Source organism: Salmo trutta, chromosome 22 (genome assembly GCF_901001165.1).
Source record: "Salmo trutta chromosome 22, fSalTru1.1, whole genome shotgun sequence".
In the NCBI taxonomy this organism is placed as follows: Eukaryota; Metazoa; Chordata; class Actinopteri; order Salmoniformes; family Salmonidae; genus Salmo; species Salmo trutta.
The window spans coordinates 19321389-19331822 of record NC_042978.1 but is presented as its reverse complement, the minus strand read 5'-3'; the positions used below and the strand labels follow the sequence as shown (position 1 = coordinate 19331822).

The window sequence follows — 10434 nt, the reverse complement described above, 5'->3', positions numbered from 1 at the left end:
GACCTCACTAACGCTAATGGCTGAATGGAAGCAAGACCCCGCAGCAATGTTCCAACATCTAGTGGAAGGTCTTCCCAGAGGAGTGGAGGCTGTTATAGCAGCAAGGGGGGGACCAACTCCATATTAATGCCCATGATTTTGGAATGAGATAGTCACAGATATCCACATATTTTTGGTCATGTAATGCATCTAAGGATAACCACAACATTTGGTGAACGCAGATGCTTCTGAAGCTGAGAAAAATGTGTTGGTGTGTGGGAAGAGTCTGACTTTCGGGAAATGACAGTTAAAAGGCAAAGACTGAATTAGGACTACCAAACGCCAAAAGTCTACTCAGACCCAATCACCAGCTCTTGAAAATAAGTTGCTAAATGTAGTCCAGTTTGTAAATCTCTATGAAATGGGCTTTGAAATTAATGATGCATGTCCATTTTACAGTGGTTAAAATGTATAACAATTGATGTCAGTAGTATGACAAACTAAAGAAATTATACATTTTCAGCAAGTTTGAAATTGTTTACTTTGTGAAAATACAAATAATGGACCAAAAATACCAACAAATCTCAATCAGTAGATGCAAAAAATGTCATTTCAACCTGTGGTGCCTGGCGTCAAGTCCCGATTATTTCCTGTTCATATAAGAAAGCTCATTCAGTTCAGACTTTCTCTCAAAAGGGCATCGTTGTTTTGCCAAGTGTCACACTTGATGTTTTTCAGCACCTGCTTTTTTCCACACAATCTTTCTCAATGACATTCGCTGTGTTATGAAACAAAAAAAAGCATGAAGAATCGGAAATCAATGTTTGATTCACCTAAAAATGCAAAACGGACACTAATTATTTGGAACCAACTAGTGTGACCAATCCTGAAAACAACCACAGGGACACGAAGGCCCTTGCTGAGGATTGAGACATGTCCAAAGTACTGGTACTAAGGGTTGTGTTTGGCTGTCTATTGATTCACCGAATGTGGGCAGTCAGGAGGAACAGGAAAGCAACCTAGAATTACACCGTTGAGAATAAATGCCATCCAGGGTGATTTTAGCCCTTTGACTAAATTCCACCCCCTGTTCGAAGACACAGGAATTACCTGTGGGTGAAAGAAAATACAAGGAAAAGAAAGCAGTGCCACGGCAGTTCTTTTAGGGTAGTTATGAAAACATTATTACACACACTAATATTTGGACTAATTGCCAACCAGTTCTGTTATCATTCAGCATATATCAGTGGTCTGCTGGTGGTTAGGGAACAAGGTGGCTCACTGTGTTGGCTTTATGGAACAGAAGAGGGCGTTCAAGGAGAACACTACATTATGTCCTGCCTGGACTGGCAGAACATGTTTTATTCTCTGTAGCCAACCTGCAGAGAGAGATCAAGCTAAACTATAAAGACCCGGATGCTGAAGAAAACTGAGTAAGTTAACTTGCACATTCAATGTCTTATGCTCTGCAGTTGAAACCTTAATTGTTGTCCTTTGATTCCATAATAATGGAATTTTCTGCACGGTCCTAATCTGAACATATTAACAGGACTCCACTCCATCACATATCAGAAGTTATATTTTTCAAATGGTTACATAAATCAGATGGAAATGCTAAAATATAATTGAAAAGGTTAAGTACAAATCAAATTATTTTCTGACATGCTGCCAATCCTCCAGTACAAACCAACCAAATTATATATATTAAAAAAAAATAGAATGCAATCACAATTCAAGCTAACAATATATTAATATAGATCTTCTGATGTCATACACTCATAAAAACAAATCTCAATCACTCATATATCGAGGCTCTTTCATGCACCCAATATCAGTAAGTCAAAGAACATTTCTTGAAAAAATGTTGCCATGTTGTAAACTATTCACCTAAGGGTCAGAAGGGAAAGAAAAGTTACAACAAAAAGGCCCATTTGACAGAAACTGAACAAGGGTTTTTCTCTGGGAGTCAATTAATCTGAAGCCCTCAAAAGATATTGCTGAAACACAGAAACTCACAGGATGATCTGAACTTGACCTCCTGATGTCCTTATCGGAGATGTAGCATGCTCTTAAACATGTTACTTCTGGCTCATTTTAACCACCACACGGGGGTAATATAAAAATTAACTCAAGTCCCCCCAAGTTAAGAAACAATAAAAAGGGTAAAAATGAAATGTCTTCCCGCCCCACAGTAGACTTCTAATGCCCACACACACACAGACCATCTCACCAGAGGCATTCACACTCAAGCGGTCACTCTAGGAGAGAGGGAGATGTTAATAAAGGAAGTGGCTGGGCAGGGGCTGTGACTCCGCCACCCCATCCTACCATGATACAATTTTATCTGGTATTATTCCATGCCGCCATTGTTCCACAATTTGCACGTCAGAGATTTTTCTACTCAGTCCTCATAACTTCTGGATCTTCTCAGCCACCACGATAGGGTTCTCCTTGCGTATGCGTGCCGCGGCAGCACCTCGATAGTCGTAGGGACAGTCATGTTTGTCAGAGTAGCGGTGAACGGCGCAGAACAGGTTACCACAGCGACAAGCGAAGCCTAGTGAGTGAGGAGATGGACAAAGTTAAATTAAAATGGCTTCTTAACTAAGAGCAATTTCTCAAGCAAGTATTTTGGTAGGACTGTCTGGGAGTGGTTTGAGTAGAAAGGGGAAAACTGAACATGAGCTGTTACTGGTAGAGCGGTTTGGAATTCTTTATTGGTCTATTGACTAATTTACCACACGGTGATGTCAACATGGAAGGCCAAAACTCGCTCCCACCAAAACAGGCTGAAACTTCAGGCGGTCTTTTCAATCAGCTCTTACACTAAAAAGGGCATTATAACAATTTTCACAGTATTATTCAAACCTTAGTGTGGAAATACAGTACCAATCAAAGGTTTGGACACACCTACTCATTCAAGGGTTCTTAATTTTTTTCCCCATTTTCTACATTGTAAAATAGTGAAGACATCAAAACTATGAAATAACATACAGAATCATGTAGTAACCCTTTTTTTTAACAAATCAAAATAATGTTTTCTATTTTAGATTCTTCAAAGTATCTACCCTTTGCCTTGACAGCTTTGCACACTCTTAGCATTCTCTCAACCCGCTTCATGAAGAATGCTTTTCCAACAGTCTTGAAGGAGTTCCCACATATGCTGAGCACTTGTTGGCTGCTTTTCTCGGTTAAGCATTTATTTGGGCTGCAATCTGAGGTGCAGTTAACTCTAATGAACTTATCCTCTGCAGCAGAGGTAACTCTGGGTCTTCCTTTGCTGTGGCGGTCCTCGTGAGAGCCAATTTCATCATAGCACTTCATGGTTTTTGCAACTGCACATGAAGAAACTTTGAAAGATATTGAAATGTTCCGAACTGACTGACCTTCATGTATCAAAGTAATGATGACTGTCATTTCTCTTAGCTTATTTGAGCTGTTCTTGCCATTACTTGGTCTTTTACCAAATAGGGCTATCTTCTGTAGACCACCCCATCCATGACTCAACACAACTGATTGGCTCAAACGCATGAAGGAAATACATTCCACAAATTAACAAGGCACGACTGTTAATTTAAATGCATTCCCGGTGACTACCACATGAAGCTGGTTGAGAGAATGCCAAGAGTGTGCAAAGTTGTTATCAAGGCAAAGGGTGGCTACTTCGAAGAATCTCAAAATATATTTTGATACTTGATTCCATATGTGTTATTTCATAGTTGATGTCTATACTATTATAAGGCTGTGAGTGATGACGTAGTACACATAAATTCCCTTGTATCGAATAAAAAAAATACAAGTTAAATGGGTTTCCATCACATTTATTTCTACTTATGGTTTTCTCCCCCCAAAAATTTGCATTATATAGCGTGCCCTCTCGGGTCTTGGCACGTGCACTCTAGTTGTATCTGTGCGCTACTGGCTAGAGCGCACGTATAGCCTACATGAGATTATTATCGACAAAAGAGCAAGATTTTTATTTGTCAAACGGCAGCCAAGCATCGATGATCATGTCATCAGAATAAGACCCTTGATATTTATTGAAAAGGAACATCCAGCTCATCACCTTGCACTTTCACCACCCTGTGAAGTTCATCACTTATTTTATTTGTAGCCTCCTAATAAACGGCATGCTTTCCTGGTGAGTCGTAGTGGGGGACCACAACATGACATTGCGTGACTCCACCTTTACTTCAATATGATGGTTATATCAATAATTGCTCATAAAAAAGTGTTTCCACCGGCATTTCTGGCAGAATTCATTTTACCGACAAAAAGATCCCACCTTGTCTAGCGTATTTTGTTTTGTTGACTTTTGCAAAGTTCAGCAAAAAATGTTACGTTTCCATCAGGGCTGTCATAACATTATTTTTATCCAACATGTACTTTACTTGTATAAAAAAGGTTGGACGAAACATGGTTAGAGATGAACTTGTAATGTAGGTGAAGAGAACAATTTATTGCCCCGAGTAGCTGCTATTGGCTGATGGTGAGAAATGCCTCACATCTGCTCTGAGCATTGTTCACACTTCGCGACAATGGTCGATTTGAGGTAGAATATATTCAACATGTTAAATTATTGGGAATGCGCAAGTACACGGGAGCCTATTACAGCAATCAACCGCAAATCAAGTATGTGCTTACACTTTTACAAGCTGCAGCTCTAAGTCCTACTCCAATTTGAAAAATGTGCCAGGAGCCAATCAGGAGCCTGTAGATCAGACTAAAAACATGTAGTGTCCAGCTGGCTTAAAACCCTCTTCAGTCTTACCCGTGAGGCCCACTTTCTTCCGACAGGTGAAGCATCGGTTCTTCTTATTTTTGTCAGGGGTCTGATCACCATCAGACAAGGTCTGGGCTGCCTCCCCCACCGGCTCTGTTAAAATACAACATCTGACTGAACTTCAAACATAGATACCCATATAAGACTGTTGCTGCAGTGTAGTTATGTATTACAAGACAAGGCAGGAGGCATGCCATATAACGTTACTGATGATATAGACATGGAAAAGAGTTTGGAAACCAAGAAAGTATTGAGTTCCCCCCCCCCCCCCAGTTGTTCTAACCTGTGTTTTTGGATGTCCCCTCCTCTTCCCCATTAGCCTGGTCTGAGTCAGTGGCTCCAGTATCCTGGGAGATACTCATGGCTGTCATTTGCTGGGTTACTGGGCTGGGGGAGCTGGGACTAAAGACACACATACACACTCAGACCAATAATGAGTTGATCAACTGAAACCATAATCCAATATTCAGCCCAGGAGGAAGACTAGGGAACTCAAACACAATGATAAACCAAAGCCTCTTGAGCAACAGCTTACTGTCAATTGAATGGATTCCATTTAGCAGTCTGTGTGTTTGTTTGCAGAGACAAGCTGATTCTCTGTCAGCATACCTGGATGTCCTTTCCTCGGGCGGAGTGACCCCTTCCGCGCTGGGTTCCGCTGTCTTGCGCTTCACCGACACACCAGCTGCTCCCGGGGACCCCACTGGCGATGAAGCAACCGAGCCTGTAGACAAACCACATGTTTATTGTTTGTGACTATGAATGACCTTTTACTTATGTTGAATGATGGCTTCAAATGAACAAACAAAAAAAAGTGTTTCACAAACTGATAAATCACTGTTGCTTTATAATGCCAAGGTTTTGGTAGTGATTGCTACCTCCTTCTCCAGCCCCCCCCATTTTGTGTCCCTCTCCCATCTTCCTACCTTTCTCACCTGGGGGGCTGGAACAGCCCACACCCTGTTGTCTCTGCAGGTGTTCCTTGTAGCAGACGGAGCACATGCCGTTGGTGCGGGGATTACCATAGAAACCGCAGCCCATAGTGCAAAGCATTGGCACTTGCGTCTGATTGGTCTCCTGAGCCATGCTCTCTGACAAAGGGAGGGGGGAGGGGGACAGGATATTCCTGAAATGAGGTTGAAGAGTTAGTCAAACTAGTGGCCATTTGTTTACATGAACATTCTTAACAAAACGGGCTAAAAGAGCTTGGAGACCAGTTGAGTGGTTCTGCTAGGAGTAGGTACGAATGATTGATAAATGGTTTAGTTTATTAGAGATGATCTTGACAGTATTGGTCATGAGTGATCAATTTGTTAGATACAATACAAATAGCGTTTCTTGTTACTAGCAGGGAGGCTACCCAATCCAGAGGCTGTACTTACTCTGTTAAATTAGGTTTAGAATTTGACACCCATAACATACAGTAGCTTTCAAAACACAAAATCAACGTATTCACTTCACTTGAATGGTCAGATATCATTGACAGTGGGAAAATTAGTGGCTACAGTGCATTCGGAAAGAATTCAGAACCTTTAACTTTTTCCATTTTGTTATGTTACAGCCTTATTCTAAAATTGATTCAATTATTTTTCTTTTCAATCTACACACAATACCCCATAATGACAAAGCAAACAGGCTTTTAGATATTTTTTGCAAATGTATAACCCCCCCTGCCCCAGAACTATCACATTTACAAAAGTATTCAGACCCTTTACTCAGTACTTTGTTGAAGCAACTTTGGCAACGATTACAGCCTTGAGTCTGACGCTACAAGCTTGGCACGCCTATATTTGGGGAGTTTCTCCCATTCTTATCTGCAGATCCTCTCAAGTTCTGTCAGGTCTCTCCAGAGATGTTCGATCGGATTCAAGTCCAGGCCACTCACGGTCATTGAGACTTGTCCCGAAGCCACTCCTGCTTGGTCCGGCTTTGTGCTTAGGGTCGTTGTCCTGTTGGAAGGTGAACCTTCGCGCCCAGTCTGAGGTCCTGAGCACTCTGGAGCTGGTTTTCATTAAGGATCTCTGTACTTTGCTCTGTTCATCTTTCCACTTGATCCTGACTAGTCTCCCAGTCCCTGCCGCTGAAAAAGATCCCCACAGCATGATGCTGCCACCACCATGCTTCACTGTAGGGATGGTGCCATGGTTCCCAAAGACATGACGCTTGGCATTCAGGACAAATAGTTCAATCTTGGTTTCATCAGACCAGAGAATCTTGTTTTAGGTGCCTTTTGGCAAGCTCCAAGCGGACTGTTGTGACTTTTACTGAGGAGTGGCTTCCGTCTGGCCACTCTACCATAAAGACCTAATTGCTGGAGTGTTGCAGAGATGGTTGTCCTTTTGGAAGGTTCTCCCATCTCCACAGAGGAACTCTGGAGCTTTCAGAGCGACCATTGGGTTCTTGGTCACCTGCCTGACCAAGGCCCTTCTCCTCTGATTGCTCAGTTTGGCTGGGTGGCCAGCCCTAGGAAAAGTCCTGGTGGTTCCAAACTTCTTCCATTTAAGAATGATGGAGGCCACTGTGTTCTTGGGGACCTTCAATGCTGCAGAAATGTTTTGGTACCCTTCCCCAGATCTGTGCCCCGACACAATCCTGTCTTGGTGCTCTACGGACAATTCCTTCGACCTCATGGCTTGGTTTTTGTTCTGACATGCACCGTTAACTGTGGGACCTTATATAGACAGGTGTGTGCCTTTACAAATCATATCCAATCAATTGAATTTACCACAGGTGGATTCCAATCATATTGTAGAAACAGCTCAAGGATGATCAAAGGAAACAGGATGCACCTGAGCTCAATATCAAGTCTCATAGTGAAGGGTCTGAATACTTATGTAAATATGGTATTTCCGTTTTTGTATTTAAGACATTTGCACAAAATTATAAAACCCTGTTTTCGCTTCGTCATTATGGGATATTGTGTGTAGATTGATGAGGAACATTTTAATTTCACCAATTTGAGAATAAGGCTGGAACGTAACAAAATGTGGAGAAGGGGAAGGGGTCTGAATACTTTCCGAATGCACTGTACATATCGCAATACCCCTATTCATCTTGTATCGAATACAACCGACTTTTCCCTCATTTGTGTCTGTGTCAAAAAAGATACGTATCAATTACCACTATTTGACCTGTCACATAAGCTTGTTGACCAATCAGGACCTGAATACACAATTTAACAAGTTCATACATTTTTTACGTAGATATTACACATTGATTACACAACCACTCATATTTCATATGTCACAACGATTCATATGCTATGATGCTGGTAAAGTTGTTTCGGGCACCTACAGTGCTGTTCATTAAAAAAAATAAAGAAGCTTGCTAGCTCATGGATGAAACAATGTTCTTTCCAAAAAACGACACCGTTTCAGTAGCTATTGTTAGCTAACTATATAGCTAGGTGTCATCTAAAATAACCCTAATGTAAAAGACAGTTCTTAATGGTGGTCAGACCCATCTATGTGAAGCTAGCCACAATAAGGATTAGCCACAATAGTGGACTTTGCGGTTAGCCTTCAAAATAAGTGTCATTGAAAGTGATGCAAATGAATACAAATAGAACTATGCCATAATTGAATAGATCGTGCTAAACGAGGTTGGACTGTTATATAAAATACAGAATAATTTGTTAATTTGACAAAAATCTGTTGAAATCACACTGGATGTATTAGACTGTAGAATTGCATTGGGGCCATACTTATTTCACTGTACAGCCTTACCTATGGAGGGTGGATCAATGACATGGGGTACCAGTCTACTCAGTGACACCCAGAGAACACAACGTAGCCCTTATTGTGGGACTCAACTGAAATGAGCCACATTTATTGTCAACCTATATGTATTGAACACTATTCCAGAAAACAAACAATACCGCGTGGATGTTTTAGTCTGATAACAGGACATGGGGGGGGGGGGGGGGGGGGGGGGGGGGGGGGGGGGGGGGGGGGGGGGGGGGGGGGGGGGGGGGGGGGGGGGAATACACTGGTTATTGAGTAGACTGATATCCAATCCTTAGGTAAAGCTGTACAGTTCAATATGAATGTCAACACACAATAGGCTGACTGGGGAGGTGATTTCACAGTCCCGCTATTAGTGTCGTAGCTCTTATATTTGTGTAAAGTCTTCAGTTGTGTTCTGTGGGTGTCACCGAGTAGACATACAATTTCATTGATTCACATTCCAACCTTGTTTAACAGTATTCCAAATATGGCATGAGTCCACCAATTCTAACCTTCATCACTTTCAAAGAGGTACTTTTATTTTGAAGCGAAACAGCAAATTCCACTAGTGTGCCTAATCCTTATTGTGGCTACATTCACAACCATTAACCCAGTCTGGTTGAGCCTCATGAAGCAAACTGTCTGCTTATAAGGTTAGCTTTGGGCAACACGGTTTAGTAGCTGGCTATCTATTCATTTTCATGAACTGAAGTTCTATTAGTGCACAACAATACTTACAAGGATTCCTAAATCATTTCTAAGAATAATGAAGATGACAGCAGTTTCTACTGGTCATTGTTTTCAGGCTGGTTGTATTGGTGCTAGCTAGGTACCAAGCTAAAGCCAACCCTCTACCCCAGAAGTTGTGGTCCTACACAACATTTTACAATTAAACGGTGTTATTTAACATGTCAAATTCTGTTATTTGACGTGTATCTTTGACACGCAAAGACCCAAACGGCGTTCCATACTGTAATGTGCCAATTGAATCTGTTTACATTGTATGAACAAAACAAATGAGAAAAAAAGTCGGTGGTTGAATTCGCTACGTTTATTAAAAGTATGAATTTCAGCACACCGCGGAAGGACTGCAGTTCTACAGAACAAACATAGGTACAGGTAAGCGTCTTTAGAATTGACATTTTTACAAGAATCGACTGATGGTGACTTCCGGCGACCAGTTATCAAAACTCAACACTTCCTCCATAGACCGAGTTGAGCGGTCCATAACTAGGTCTCAGACAAGCAAAATTGAAAACAAAATGTCTACATTATCTTGCCAACTAGTTAGCTAGCTAGACTTCTTGCCATATACTGACGATAATAAAAATAGCTCTGGCTGGTAAAATTAACTAGCTAGCTAAATTAGTAACTACAGCTGACTGTCATTAACCCAGGTCGGGTTTGGCTCAAAACAATTCCTTCCTCTCAGCTCATAACGACGCCAGCCAACAAATAACTTTAGCCTGCCCTAGAGACCTGCTAACGTTAGCTGATTGAAAACAAGGACAAGCGAAGTAATTTATGTTCTAGCTTACCTGGGTAATGTCTGAAATGAATTAGACGGATTACCTTGCAAATATAAACACGACTTTCGCTTAAATCAAGTGGATAAAAACGAACGTTGCGTTAGCTGGCTAGCTATCATGAAGCTCTAAGCTAGTCAGAGAATGCATCGAATCGGTTTACATTAACGAAACCTTCCCATTATTTGCGACAGCAAAACAGTACCTGAAATACTTAGTGCTGCAGATGTCGACGACCTTGCTCTCCAGAATGTAGTAATAACCGTTCCCTTCTGTGCGCGCGGCCTCTTAACGAGCGCTAGCTCCCGACATTCGAAACAACGACCGTGACGTCATTGTAAGCCTTATTTTTCTCACATCTGCCAAATACAATAACATAGAAATAAGCATGATATAACCAAAATGCTTGTTAATGAGTCTT

At 41.5% G+C, this 10434-nt stretch overlaps 1 protein-coding gene across 2 annotated transcripts; it reads right to left on the bottom strand.

The window, feature by feature from the left end:
- Window positions 1-503: 503 nt before the first annotated feature.
- Window positions 504-10339, bottom strand: zgc:77486 (zf-A20 domain-containing protein). Of its 2 annotated transcripts, none has more exons than XM_029707093.1 (6): window positions 10219-10339; window positions 5698-5888; window positions 5372-5486; window positions 5046-5164; window positions 4751-4855; window positions 504-2536 (listed from the first exon to the last, which is right to left on the bottom strand). In XM_029707093.1, exons 2-6 carry the CDS (start codon window positions 5846-5848, stop codon window positions 2388-2390), a joined length of 639 nt encoding a protein of 212 aa, XP_029562953.1. In that variant the 5' UTR covers window positions 5849-5888; window positions 10219-10339; the 3' UTR covers window positions 504-2387. The 2 variants fall into 2 exon arrangements, with proteins under 2 accessions (XP_029562953.1, XP_029562952.1); XM_029707092.1 differs by having other exon boundaries at window positions 5689-5888; window positions 10219-10338.
- Window positions 10340-10434: the final 95 nt, after the last annotated feature.

What these genes read in the sequence shown, in the direction of transcription:
- zgc:77486 (XM_029707092.1), bottom strand. Translation starts at nt 5,848, where the DNA reads ATGGCTCAGGAGACCAATCAGACGCAAGTGCCAATGCTTTGCACTATG. An exon ending in CAGCCCCCCAGGTGAGAAAG is followed by an intron (nt 5,487 to 5,688) that starts GTAGGAAGATGG and finishes GTTTGTCTACAG; the next exon opens with GCTCGGTTGCTTCATCGCCA. An exon ending in CCCGAGGAAAGGACATCCAG is followed by an intron (nt 5,165 to 5,371) that starts GTATGCTGACAG and finishes GTGTGTCTTTAG; the next exon opens with TCCCAGCTCCCCCAGCCCAG.